At 42.7% G+C, this 14,119-nt stretch overlaps 2 protein-coding genes across 2 annotated transcripts; one reads left to right on the top strand and one right to left on the bottom strand.

Moving 5' to 3' along the window:
• Positions 1-105: 105 nt before the first annotated feature.
• Positions 106-7,676, top strand: LOC118417654. The gene is made up of 4 exons (XM_035823283.1): positions 106-534; positions 1,104-1,225; positions 1,712-1,835; positions 6,238-7,676. Exons 1-4 carry the CDS (start codon positions 265-267, stop codon positions 6,793-6,795), a joined length of 1,074 nt encoding a protein of 357 aa, XP_035679176.1. The 5' UTR covers positions 106-264; the 3' UTR covers positions 6,796-7,676.
• LOC118417651 (adenosine receptor A2b-like) lies at positions 2,351-4,000 on the bottom strand. The gene has a single exon (XM_035823280.1). It carries the CDS (start codon positions 3,959-3,961, stop codon positions 2,648-2,650), a length of 1,314 nt encoding a protein of 437 aa, XP_035679173.1. The 5' UTR covers positions 3,962-4,000; the 3' UTR covers positions 2,351-2,647.
• Positions 7,677-14,119: the final 6,443 nt, after the last annotated feature.

The raw sequence follows: 14,119 nt of genomic DNA, 5'->3' as shown, positions 1-14,119 counted from the left end.
TTTATCGAACGATACGGTGCATGTACCTGCTGGTGTGATAACGTTATACACATGTATATTAATCACAATCCTCTCCTCAGACTGAAATGAACCACCCCTAGACAGGTATCCATTGCGCCTGCGTAAGAGGTCAAGGTGGTCAGGTTGGATGAGCATAGCTTTACTTACATGACATGCATGTCTTGTAAGCTCAAAGTCGCGACGCTGCTCAAAACGCCTCAAAATTTAGAGTCCTTATAGCGTCTCAAGTAAATTGCATGCAAAATGCTGCGATCTAGAATCTTCTCCGTCGGTCAGAGATATGTCTGCCGGTTGAACTTGACCCCCAGACTGTTCTGCACCACCGCGGATAAACCAAGCATTCCGTCGGCCGACCAGCTGAACTACCGCCTGGCCACGGTCGAGGATTTCGGACAGATCCTACATTTATCCCGAGGGCTGTTCGACGGGGTGGACCCTTTCCCGTACTTCTTCCACGAGTACCAAGTGGACAAAGATGCCGCAGTATATGTTGCCGAACATGACGGGAAACTGGTACGTGCAATATAACATGCTCTATTTTTATTACATAAGGCCTAAGGGACGGGCCATTTAGCATAGAGTTGTTGGTGGGAGGGTGTGTGTGAAACAACAATGGTGCTAATGTTGTTACATACGTTGATGAAGGTCAGACATCCAGGTATAAATCAGATATGCCAACTAGCAATTACTCAATCAACTGGATATGATTTTGGAAACGGTCAGACGTTTTACATAGAATCCACTGTCTTTCGCCAGTGAAACTTATGACACATAAATAGTTGCATAATCATAACAATTTGCGTTTGTACATTGACCAAAAAAAATGCAAAATAACTTTCAAATAGTTTAACGAGTAAAAATGCACTGACTTATGTAACGTTACAATCATTGACGCGTTCCTACAAATATTTACTGGCCCACAACGGACGTTACCTCATTACCACCGTTTGACCTATTCACATTCAAAGACCCTACTTTATCTAAATAACGTTAAATGTTTGACAGACCTGTTAGTCCAGTAACCATATACAGCTCATAAACTGCACAATCATGCGAACGTTAAGTGCCTATACCCTCTCCAGGTGGGGGCATATACAGCGGTGATGGCGGGAGACAAGACAGCTATGATCAACAAACACCTGCGGATAGACCCAGACTACCGGGGACGGAACATCATGTGGCACCTGGATGAACACCTGGACAGGTAAAGGTGTTTCAAACAGTCCTGTCAACAAGCTTGGTATGAAAGAACGCTTCGCCATTGTAACGTTAGAACAATTCATCCTGCCGTGACATCACGAAACACCATTTAGCGCTGGGGTAATCGATACCTTTGGTTTGTATTGCTTGGCCACGACCTTGCATGCAGGGACGGGACGGTTCACGATGTATTGCAGGGGGGGGGGGGTGACAAATTCTAGTGTTAGCTGTTTTGGGGAGGCTCCTTTCTTAGAAGCGATCGAGTAAGACAGAAAGTCCCACATTTTCCTTTTCCAAGAATTTGTGGGTTCTGTGATTTCAGCGAAAAATGACCTTGTGAATGTGATCGTCAGTGATAATAGCTTATTTCATCGTGCAACTGTGCAACTCAACTGTGACGTCTGGCCTTCTCAAGAGAGATGTCCGGTGGCTATAATCACATGTGTAAATAATGATAATTCACATTTATACGTGGATTTTTTGTTTCCAGATATATGAAATATCGACACCCAACCGTGACGCTGAAACAACGAATGCTGTTGTCGAATTGGGACAACCCCAACCCAATCTTCCAGAAATTCCCCAAGGAAAGGATGAAGAAAATCTACAACGTGGTAAGTCACAATGTGCAATCCATCCACCCATCCATGATGTAAGATAGTACAGTAAACATTGTACTTCTTTGTCCAGCTAGACAATATACCAAGTCTGGATCCCAGGGTAAGTCAGAACATGTCCCCACCAGGTAAAAAATTGGCTTATTCTCAGCTTGAGGTTGGTCGGTATACCGTTATCCTCGTGACATTTGACAGGGAGGGCCAATCAAAAGCAAACTACGTACCCGGAATCTCAACCATTCACCACAGAAAAACCGTTGGAAGTTCAATTCAGTCTGTTTTCCGCGACAACTCATACTTAAGGAGGACAAAGTCTCGAGGGATACATTGAGATATTTTATTATTATTTTCAACACATTAAATGAGTATCTACGATGACAAGGACTGGCAATATCTTTTTAACATCATCATATGATCACAACGAAAAATATACTCGTATCACTTCAGGCTGCGATATGCATTTACAAAGCCTACAAGGACATTATTTCTCTAATATCAAATAAGATGACAATGTGAATGACACACAGCTGAGTAAAATGTACACTTAATTCTATGCATTATAATGCAACACAACAAAACTGCATAACCATCCATAGCTACGTCACTTTTACAGCTGTGTAGATAATAGGCCTAGGATTTTTTTTAAAGATTTCCTTCCCACTAATCGAATTGTTGTATTATACGTATTACTCCTCAATACATCAAATTACAAAATTTTACAAACAAACTAAATTCACATGACCGCAAATGTACACCTTACAACAGTCTTCGAACAAATCTGATTCTCCTTAGAGATCAGTTTACCTTGCTCACTCGATGTCTTTCACGCTGCCTACGGCTTCAACAGCTGGCGTCTGCAGTGACTTTAGCGAGGGTACGAAGGGCACATCTGCACTGCTTGAACTTTGTGCCGTTGTCGGATTCTGTGCCGCCCTTCGATGGACTGCCCATTTAGGCATCTGGCCAGTCCGATTGCCCGTACTCGATCCAGCAGTTGCCATTGCTCGCGCCTCACCAACAACCTGAATGTTCACCACTTGATCCGATGACCACCCCACCTTTTCACGCATCGCGTTGGCGAGTCGTCGCGCCCTGCGATGCACAGCGTCTCGAATCTTCTTGATCCTGAATGCGTAGATGACTGGGTTGATTACCGAATTGCAGAGTGCGATCAACAACCCCCAGTATGGTCTTTCCTCTAACTCACAGTCCTCTCTTGCAAAGCACAAAATGTTCCGTAGAAACCCGATGCAAATCGGCAGCATGCAGGTGACGAACACCGCTGCAATGATGATAACTGTCACCTGCTTCTTCATGCTGTTTAGGAGTTGCTGGTATTTTCTTACCGCGATTCGTTGTTCCCTGCGTCTTGCGGCGGGCAGATTGTCTTGAGGGGTTTCGAGGGGTCGGGTTCTGGAGATGCGCCGCTTTAGTACGATGAAGATTCTGACGTTGGTGAAGACCACCATCACTACGGCTATCAACAAGATGGTGTTGATCAGGATCATGTAGGCCAGTGGCAGCTGTCCCATGCAGTTATCTGCTTTCATCTCGATGCAGTTCCAGCCCATGAGGGGAGACAGGTAGACAAGAACACAAATTGGCCACGCGATCCCCAAGCTCACGGCAACGTGTCGCCCGGACACGCGGGTCTGGTAAAACAGCGGGTGGAGGATGGCCAGATAACGGTCCACGGACAGGAGGACCACGCTAACTGCTGATAGGACCAACACTAAAAAGAAGGTACAGGCTATGCGCAATGATGTCAATGGCCGAGGCAGTTCCATCTGAAGACTGGCGCAAAGGAAGAAAGAGAACAAACCTGCCACGCAGTCCGCCGCAGCCAAGTTTGCCACGAACAGGTACATGGGTTGGGACAGTTGATGGTTTTTCAGCACTCCGGACAAAACCAAACCATTCACGAGGAGAACAACTGTCCCGACAGCGGCGGAGACGATCCCGACGTTCCTGTTCTGGTCGATGAATGTTGTGGGGAGATGTGAGCACGCAGCTACTCCCAGGTCGTAGTCCACGTTATTTTCTAGGTGCGCGCGGAAACACGACGAGAAAGTCTCGTGCACCGTGGAGTTGCCTTCGGTGAAGTTCATAGTAATGTTGTCCATCTTGCGATGCTTACTGAAGACACGCACGATGTCTATAGTACGAAACGCTGATTTGGGGTTTTTCCACCTTCTCCGCTCGGAGATAACTACATGACTACCTCCGATAATCTGTCGGCCGCTCCTGCCGAATGCAGAAAATTTGATAGTACGCTACAGGACGTCAGTGTTACCACAGTTGCCACTGGCGTTGCCATGACAAAGATCACCCGTTTTGATTTGCTTGTCATCCGTTTTAATTAAGATGTCAAGCCAGGTGGGAATGCTTTTGAATATGACTCAGCATGTTCTACAGAGTGCATAGAAAAAGCCCCATCCCTTTTAATTACAAAATACCGTATGCTTTTCATACATGTCTAAAAGCAGAAGACACACATCTGAAGGACTAATAAAATATCCTTGGTATCTAGGCAGTTAGAGAAGGCATTAAGATCAATGCTAAAAACTGGAAAGCACTGAACTGAAACACTAACTTCGTTCCGAAAGTAGCGAAATTGTCAAGTCTGGTAATGAGAGACGGTTCCTTAGTATCTTAAAGTGCAATTTTTCTTTTTGTTTAATCCGCCCCAAGCAAACGATCGTTGCTGGGGTAGGGCTAAACTTAACAAGAATGGATTCCATACAGGCTACTTCACGTTCGATTTCACTTTATTTATTTATTTGTTCAATAACATACACTCACAAAACCGCTTACTTTCTGTGCTCTCGTCCTTACTCGTGTTTCTATTACTGCCCCTGACTAGGATATTTCTTTGTTTGTTTGTCTGTTTGAACCTTTCTTCATGAGCAGCTCAAATCGGCCTGCAGACCACTGTTCACTGAGGTCATGAGGAAGTTATTCTCTTCGCCAAGAAGAGTATGAGATTGCTGACTTGGGTCTGTATGTAGGTCAACAGCAAATAACTCCAGAAATCGTGGATGGAACTTTGTGATTTTTGGTAGGTGTGTAGCGGTTGTCAAAAGGAATGCCAAGTTTGAAAACGGTTTACCTGGCGTTTTCCTACGGTACTGCAGCGAGCTTGGTATGTTTTTTGCGGTTTGTTTTGGGCAGCATAAGTCAAAATCTAGCTGGGCGATTTTCACGAAACTTGGTAGGTGTGTAGCAGTTTTGGAGAGAAATGTCAAGTGCGAAAATGGTTTACCTGGCTCTTACCTACGGTGCTGTAGCGGGATTTGTATGTAAGTGCGTTTGTCTGTATACAAGATAACTCGAGAACTCTTGAATGGATCCTGATTATATTTGTTAGGTTGATGGGGGTTAGGAAAACGAAGGTCAAGTTCGATAATGGGCACCCTAGTGGCTGCCTAAGGTACTGCAGCAAAACTTTTAATTTTGACACTTCGTGTTCTGGACATGCTGTGGTCATGATTTTTGAGTGGTAGATAGCCCTTGGAACAGAGAGTAAGTGCTGTGAGTTTGGACCCCCTAGCGGCTTTTTGGGAACTGCAGGCACCGATTTCCGTTCAAACTTTGGACGAGGATAACTCGAGAACGTGTAAACGGATCATCAGGATTTTCGGTATGTAGATAGAATGAGTGATGACTTATACAATGTAATACTAATTATGCAAATCAGTAGCTAATTTGCATGATTAATGAGGAAAGTTCATAAATCCATGCCAACAGCATATAACTCAAGAAGCTGTGTATGGATTTTCATGATATTTAGTATTTAAGTAGCGGTTGCGGAAAGGAAGGTTGTGTTCGAAAATAGTTGATGTAGCATTTTCCGTTAGGACGGTAGCGGGCCGAGTGTGTGCGTCCGTTTGTTTGTGGAATGCATAACTCGAGAAGCCTTGAAAAAATCCTGATAATATTTTGTAGGTGGGTAGGGGTCAGGAAAACGAAGATAAATTATGATATTGGGCCCCCTAGCGGCTTCCTAAGGTACTGCAGCAAAACTTATTAACAGAAATAAACTGTGCTCTATATATCTCATTTTGACCTATATCTATGGACACAGCTGTTATACAGATGTTTTGCTGGAGCTGGACGCCCTTACACTGGGGACAAAGTCTTTGACTAGCATGAAATTCTGATTGACCAGGGATGCTACCAGGTCATCTGTCAGGTCACAGTCTGGTTTTTGGTAATATTTGTGTGTTTCAACTTTGTGAGGAACACAGTTCATGCAGTCATTTGCTATTTAGTAATACATGAATAAGACCTTAAAGTCTTAAATAAAGACATGATTATTTGGCGAAGAGATGGGTTCGTTGAACTCTAGTTACAGTTAAAATGGCACACAATGATTCCTTCTATCTCTATCTCTCCCCAGCACTACCTGTTCTTCTCGAAGCCAGCGGGGATGCCGATGCCGGTAGATCGGAAGCACTTCAAGGGGCAGATCTTCTCCCTCCAGCCGTGCACCCAGGACACCGCCGCCCGGCTGAGCGACGACGACCTGCGCCAGCTGCTGCACAAGGACTACGGGCAGGTGTCCATGCACCCGTACAACATGTGCCGAACCGACTCCCTCCAGCTCAGGACCGCCGGGCTCAGATACATCGCCATCGGGAAGAATGAGCCGGCCGGAGTCAGCCTGTGTTCGCGGTGGAGCGCCTCGGCGGGCCTGGTCTACCACATCGACCTGCACGCCGCAGACGACACCTCGCTGGAACATCACGTGGCTCATCACGTGGAGCAGATCTGTATGTACCACGCCAACGAGAAGGTGTACCTGCTGTTCAGCGCGCCGGAAACCTTCGACCGGGACAAGATCATGAAGTTCTGTGAGAGCACGCTGGGGCTGCCCCAGTCCGACCGCTTCCCCTTCGACTGTGGAGTCATCTGTGAAATGGAGCTGCACCCATCTTTGCGTTTCTCCGAGTTCTAATGTCTTACACTCCAGGCAGACTGGCTTTACTTACATCTGATCTTGGTAGTTCATATAAAACGTGTGTTATTACTTCGACCATGCAAAAAGCATAGCTATGGGTGATGAATGTATTATTTATTATTCACGCACATTGTTTACATTTGCAGCATCCTTAGACCCGCTCATGCGAAATCACTACACAGTGCGAAATCACGAGAAACAACGCGATGACGCGAAAAGTTGCCATTACGCGAAAACGCGAGAGTTTCGAATCACCGATTTTTACGACGGAGGAAGACTCAGACCTTGCGCACTGTATTGACTATCATTTTAGACTCATTGCAAATACGACTAGGCAGATACATACTTAAAACATTTTTCACAAAAGATCTTATAACAACACCTAGATGTTTCTACAACAATCTTTTATCTTAAAAATCGATGTTTGATACCACAAGGTGTGAGCTTTTGGGTTTCTAGATCTGCCATCAGCTACAGTGTTGTATTATCTAGGCACAATGTTTCAATCTATCTATGTTATGTGTGAATGACAGTTTGTGTTGCATAGTAGTTGCGTCTGTTATGTGACAATTGGAAGTTAGATGACAAAATTCAGTTAATCTATGAAGAGAGGGGATCTTTGGCAAAATTAGAAAAGAAAGCATGCATATTACAGCTTCCCAAAGAAACAATTACAGGCATTTTAAATGTTAAGAATCAACACCGCTATAGACCAGAGTCGTTTGCACAGGAAAAACAACAAACGTAAAACCGCATATGCCTGGCCCTTCTCTTACGTTTGAAGTTGTTGTGGAGCTGGAATGATGGTATTCTGTATTTATTGTTAGGTTTGAACCTACATCTAAAGTCATGCATTAAACGAGACTTAAAACCTTTGAGTTATGAATAGTTATTTTGACGATGACGCCTCCTGAATATTGTATTTTTACTATTTTCATTTTTTCGACTAGCGCCAGCCAAAACTATGACGACTCAATATTGTCACTTGAAAACCAATAGTTTATCAAAACTCCACAGTAAATCACTCAATTTTGATTTGGATAACTCAAAGGAATTCAATGTTATCATCATCTACAAATTTCAAACATATGTATTAAGCATGTTATACAAGAACTAGAGTTCCACGACCTCATACCTTCACCAAATGATTTTAACCTTTTCAACTGGTGCACTATTGATTACGTTTGCCATGAATACAAAACTAAGGTCCTCATTTGCATAAATTATATTAGTTCATCATCTCCTCGACCCAAATAACAGACGTACACAATCTATATCAAGAAAGTAGGCTTTAATCACATTTTCTGATAACCTATGAAAACTAGGTCCTCATTTACATAATCAATGTTAAATAATGTGGGATAGGACAGGGTAGGGTAGGATAAAGTAGGAAAGGATAGGATACACTTTGAACAGTTTTCATATCGTCAGATTGATTTTACCCGTGCTCGAACTATTCGTTGATCTTATTTGTAAATGATAGGTCAGCCCTTACCACCAGGTTTGATAGGGTAGAAACGAAGGCATTTGGAATAAAACGCAAGTCTCAGTTGGCTCAAAATATTGTTTATTAAGCATGCACGTATTGCTAATCAAAAATTCTGAAACCTCAAAAGATAGAATCATCAACAAAATACCTAAAAACAATCTAGACAATACAATCGCAGTGGGCGTGATTAGGTATACATCAATAGCCTGCTGTGTAAAGTACTTGTAGCTTTCATCTTCGGACACCAGTCTTGTTAAGTAAATGTATTTAAAGAATTGGTCTGGTCCTGGCGTACTTCAGACCACGGAGCCTGTTGTTTGGGGCAGGGCGTGTATGTTTTGCTACCTGTAAAACCCGGCAAGTGTCACCATGTCCGAAGACCAGAGGTACCCGCAGACGACTGGGCACAACACAAAGCCAAAGGGTAACAGAGCCTTGAATGGTTTGTTGAATTGTTTAGTTTTAAGTATATTTCTATATGTACTGGACGGGGATACCATGTGCTATCGGTATGATGTATGATCCATTTTTGTGAGGTTTTACAAATCTCCAAGATTCCTACCCCTTTGATACCGCCTTGTTCCACCGTCTTGGGTAAACTGATTGCGGATTTGTATGACCCCCCAAAAATGGATCATACCCATAGCCCATGGCATTCCGATCTGGTATATGACGCAATTTTGGTAAAAGGCCGCCAGTAAGGCTTTAGCTACAGCAGCTAACGAAATAGGACGAATTTTCATCCAACTCTCGTGCAAAAAAGAACTTTCTTAGCTATTCGAAATGCATATAAATGGGGGGGAGATTTAGAATGTGGCGTGGCGGCTGACATACTACTCACTAGGGGCACGCTGAGACTTTTCATGTGGATGCTGTTTGTTCATACGTGCTCTTCTAAAGGCATACACCCTCCGATTTAATTTGGGAATTCCATTATTATTTGGGAGTGACCTTCCAGATCTCAGCAACCGTACACCCAGATGGGCTGATATCGTAAGCTGTAAGTATAAATGATGTAAGAAATACGTAGCAGCCAATAACGACCCCCTGGGAATTAATCTAAATTGGCATAACTGTACATAGTTATTCATAAGTTTCCAATGGTTATGCATAATTATGCATAAGGTTCCAAGAATTATGCATAATCATCAGAACCATTATGCATAACCCTTTGAACAAGCATAGTTATGCATAACCCTTGGAACCTTATGGATAACTATGCATAACCATTGGAAACCCTCAAAAGTTATGCATAATTATGCATAATTATGTACAGTTATGCCAATTTAGATTAATTCCCAGGGGGTCGTTATTGGCTGCTACGTATTTCTTACATCATTTATACTTACAGCTTACGATATCAGCCCATCTGGGTGTACGGTTGCTGAGATCTGGAAGGTCACTCCCAAATAATAATGGAATTCCCAAATTAAACCGGAGGGTGTATTATTGAAATTTCCACAGAGAGGTAATATGATACTGAAAATCAAGTTTCATGTGGATTTTGATTCAGATTGGCATTATCTGTCAATTACGTTTCATCTACTCATATAGCGTTCAGTATACTATACATCCAGATTTATTTTGATATTTACATATTTCAATATCGAAAGAAAGTAAACTACTCCATGGCAAGATTCTGTGCCGACTTAGACACCTCAATTCATTTAACAGATAACGCAAGTCGATGCTATAATCGTTTTATCATGTTTTTCTCTCCAGCCAACAACATTTACCCCGGACAGCAAACAGAGGGTAACCATTGGCAGTCCGTTGCGGACATGGCTGCGACTACACTCAACACATTGTACGTCACAAGAGCAGGTGAGTTGTTCTCCCTCATCTATGGCCCCCTATAATCATCATACCATTCTTGTATTACAAAAAGGAATTCTGCGTTTATATTTTGCCATGATGCCATCCATCGATGCAGACTTAAAAATTCATTTTTACTGTATATGTAACGTTCTGTATATGTGTATGTGGACACAATATCAGCTTGTTGGCTGCCTAGTGTCCAAATTGTATTGTCCCTGTTGCAATTCGAATAAAGTCAAAGACATGAAAGTTGAGTCAACATGGCAGTGTCCGCTCACAGAAAAATGAAATCAAAGATAGAAAATTTAAATTTGAGCATGTTTTGTCTCTTTGTCCAATGTCGGAATACTCAACGATGGAACACAGTGACTTTTGGAAAGAAATTTGGAATATTCGCCCTAATTTGGTGGTAAGAAATGGGCGGACAAATCTACAAGGTTCCCAAAGTCCTTTAGACATGTTATCTTTTGTACTCATTGTGGTTAGTGAGAAAATCTATGTAATAATGGCTGCTAGAGCCCCCCAAAATGATTAGTGATCGACAATCAAAATCACGCGTTATTAAGTTCATTTATTCATTTCATTACATTTTAGTACCATCTACATATACAGTCAATATTTTCTGTGTACGTAATACACCCACGATTAGGTCTCTCTGTAAAAACCATATGTGTTTAAGCGACAGTCTCTGCCACGACATTATACAATCATGTAATTTCTAATTCAGCATGTTAATCTTACATTTTACTTTGTTGTAGGAAAAAACTTAGAGAAATGTCAAAGCCAAAAGGTCGCAAATCTTTAAGAAACCATATTGTTAAAATTATGACATTTACAACATGCAAAATATTTCATCTACATAGTTCAAATTCGTTTCTGTCAATTATGTAAAAAAACTTTCATCCTCCGGCTCTAGGTCGGGAATCTAAAAACTAAATTAACCATATTCTGTCATGATACGATTCAACGATACTAACTTGAAAGTTAATTAATTATAACAAAGGTCCGCTCACAGAAAAACGAAACCGAAGAGAGAAAATTTGAGCATATTTTCTCTCTTTGTCCAATGTCGGAATAGTCAACGATGGAACACCGTGACTCTGGGGAAGAAATTTGGAATATTTCGCCCAACTTTAATTTGGTGGTAAGAAATGGGCGTACCAATCTAAGACGTTCCCCTATGCAAGCTATGATCACGATGTTACATCTATTTCCACCTATTTGTTGCTTGGTATATCAGATGTCTATGACGTGATCGATGACGTGGACAAGAAGACGAAATGCCTCCGCCTAATGAAGAAATTGTGGGCCCCGACAGGTCTTGTTTTCGCCGTGGTCATCGTCATACTATTGGCATATTTTGCTGGTAAGTGATACAATAAATGCAAAACTGTAATAATTAAAAAAACTTGTGGAAATTTTGCACGAAAAGAAAGAGACTTAAGCAACCATTCTTTCTTCCTTCCTTAATGCAGGCAAAGTCACCACTCTCTCTGATGAGATTGCTAAGCTCACAGCACGGAACAATATAATTGAGCTGCGACTGTCCGAGTTTGAACGTAAGTAGCAAGTTCCAAAAAAAGTAGAATCTTTCCACTTGCAATTCTTGTTGAAGGACTTGAAGTTTCCACGACATTTCCAAGCGTTGCTTTTAAATGTAAATGTTAAAAATTGGCTTACTCTTGACTCTATCCTTTCAGAAGACCAGGAAGAGGTTCCCGGCCCCCCAGGCCCTCCTGGACGTCCCGGAGCGAAGGGAGCTCCTGGTACTGATGGCAAGGCAGGCTCCCCTGGGTCCTCTGGGCCCCGGGGCCCAACTGGACCGCGGGGAGCGAAGGGCTCCACTGGTGCTGACGGCAAGCCTGGGTCTGCTGGACGCCCTGGCCCACCTGGACCCCCGGGGAAAACGGGACGCCCGGGAAGTCCTGGGCGTCAGAGTGTGAGGCAGCCCGTGGGACCAGGCGGAACGTCAGTGTGCCCACGTCTTACTGGAACACCTGGACACCGTGAAGCAAGTGGAGGTAAGGACTCCATTCTATCCATTGTACAAATGTGACTTTAGTCAGATGAGAAATTTCATTTAACAATCCATTTCACTGAATTACCTGTTTTCATAGTAAGATTTATCTGACTGTAAGAGAAGTCGATATATACACCTAAACGGAGATACTGAAGGTGTTTCAAAATACAGTCAAACCTGTCTATAGCGGCCACTCAAGGGACTGGTCAAAATTGGCCACTATAGAGAGGTGGCCACTATAGAGAATATGCTAATTAATTGACCACAAGCAATAAGTTACACATGATTTTAGTACCCACTGATCTTTATTCACATAATACAGTACTGTACATGTACTGCAATGATTTTACACTATATGTATTAAGAAAACAAAAGCTATAAAAAGATTTAAATGTTCTACAGTTGATATTGTCTGAAGAGACCGGTATCGTCATATTTCTTTGATCTTTCGTCTTGTATCCTTTGATACTTCGCCGTCCGTGTGTTCCCTCCCGCGTTCACACGTCCGGTTCGTCCATTATGCTAATGTGGTACTCACAAGAAAAGTCTCGTCATTTTAGACTTATCTCTTAATAAATGTAAGAATAAAATCCACCATAGTCTGAAGTTCATATCATTTTGTCTTTGTAACAATTCATTTAGAAAGTTTTTGTGATGAAAATTAACCCAAGCGATAGTGTATTAGAACGTAACTTTAACGCAATTTAACTCCGTAATATTGGTGTCGTCTATTGACCTTATTTGACCTCGCTTGTCGGCGGGTATGGGTAGCGCCAGTTTACGAAGTTTTGTTTTGAAAATGAATCAAAGAGGTTTTAAATCCGGCGTAGGGTGACGATACGGCAGCTGTATATGGTCGAACGCGTGCCGAAACATAGATCAGCGGTACGCGTGGCCGTTATCGGCAGTGTTTTTGTACCTGCGGGACCGGAAATCGTGTGGCCGTGGCCGCGTTGGACAGGTGGCCGTTAAGCCTATTTCTTAATCATTACGAATCCAAGGGACCGACAAAAAGTGGCCACTATGGGCAGGTGGCCGTTATGCAAAGGTGGCCGCTAATACAGGTTTGACTGTATGTGATGATTTACCAGTATCATCATCACTATCATCACTATCACATACTGATGAATTATCTATGTCTATTATTGATGCAAGCCTTTTCTTTGTAGTAACTTGTCCAGCAAACGGTTACACGGTGTTCCGTGGAACCTGTTACAAGGCATACAACACTGGTAAGTCGTTCAGCGATTCGGCCGCGGCCTGTCGCGTCGATGGCGGCACCCTCGCCATGCCCCGAGACGCTGAGACCAACGCTTTCCTGAAGGCATTGTATGAATGCGTGAGCCGGTATGTGGGTTTCTGGTTTGGTCTGCACGATCGGCGCATCGAAGGGAAGTTTGAGTGGATAGATGGCACTGCACTTGGGAGGTACAACTCGTGGAGCCCGGGACAACCAGACAACTTTAACAACGAAGACTGCGTTCATTATTTCTATGCCGACCCAACGCGTACAAGTACAAAGAGGTGGAACGACGCATACTGTGGCCAACCGCTTGGCTTCATATGCCAAGTCAATCCAGGTACTTATTGTAAACATGCGTTTTCTTGAAACCACTGCTTAAGTATCAGTATGACTATACTCAATGAATATCCATTGTCATATGCAACCACAAGAATATTGCATTACACTGACAGCAACGTTATTCATTCTTTCACAGGAAAAAAATAGGCGCCGAGCCAATCCTTCAAAACCACAGTAGGACGGCACCCGGACCACCTTACTCGAAAACAAGGTAGAATATACAGACATTTGCATCAAAACAAGTTAGAAATGAGATTTCTTGATGTCAATTATTAGTCTGCTGCTTATGTAATATGATAATTTTCAAGATGAATACAACACTGTCACCAACAGTAATGTAATTTAATGAGATGCTTCTAAAGAATCTAACCTCTCAGTAGTCATACAGAAAGAATTTCTATGTATTTATTTT

Source organism: Branchiostoma floridae, chromosome 6 (genome assembly GCF_000003815.2).
Source record: "Branchiostoma floridae strain S238N-H82 chromosome 6, Bfl_VNyyK, whole genome shotgun sequence".
Lineage (NCBI taxonomy): Eukaryota > Metazoa > Chordata > Leptocardii > Amphioxiformes > Branchiostomatidae > Branchiostoma > Branchiostoma floridae.
The sequence above is the reverse complement of the archived record's forward strand: the minus strand, read 5'-3'. Positions and strand labels throughout refer to the sequence as shown.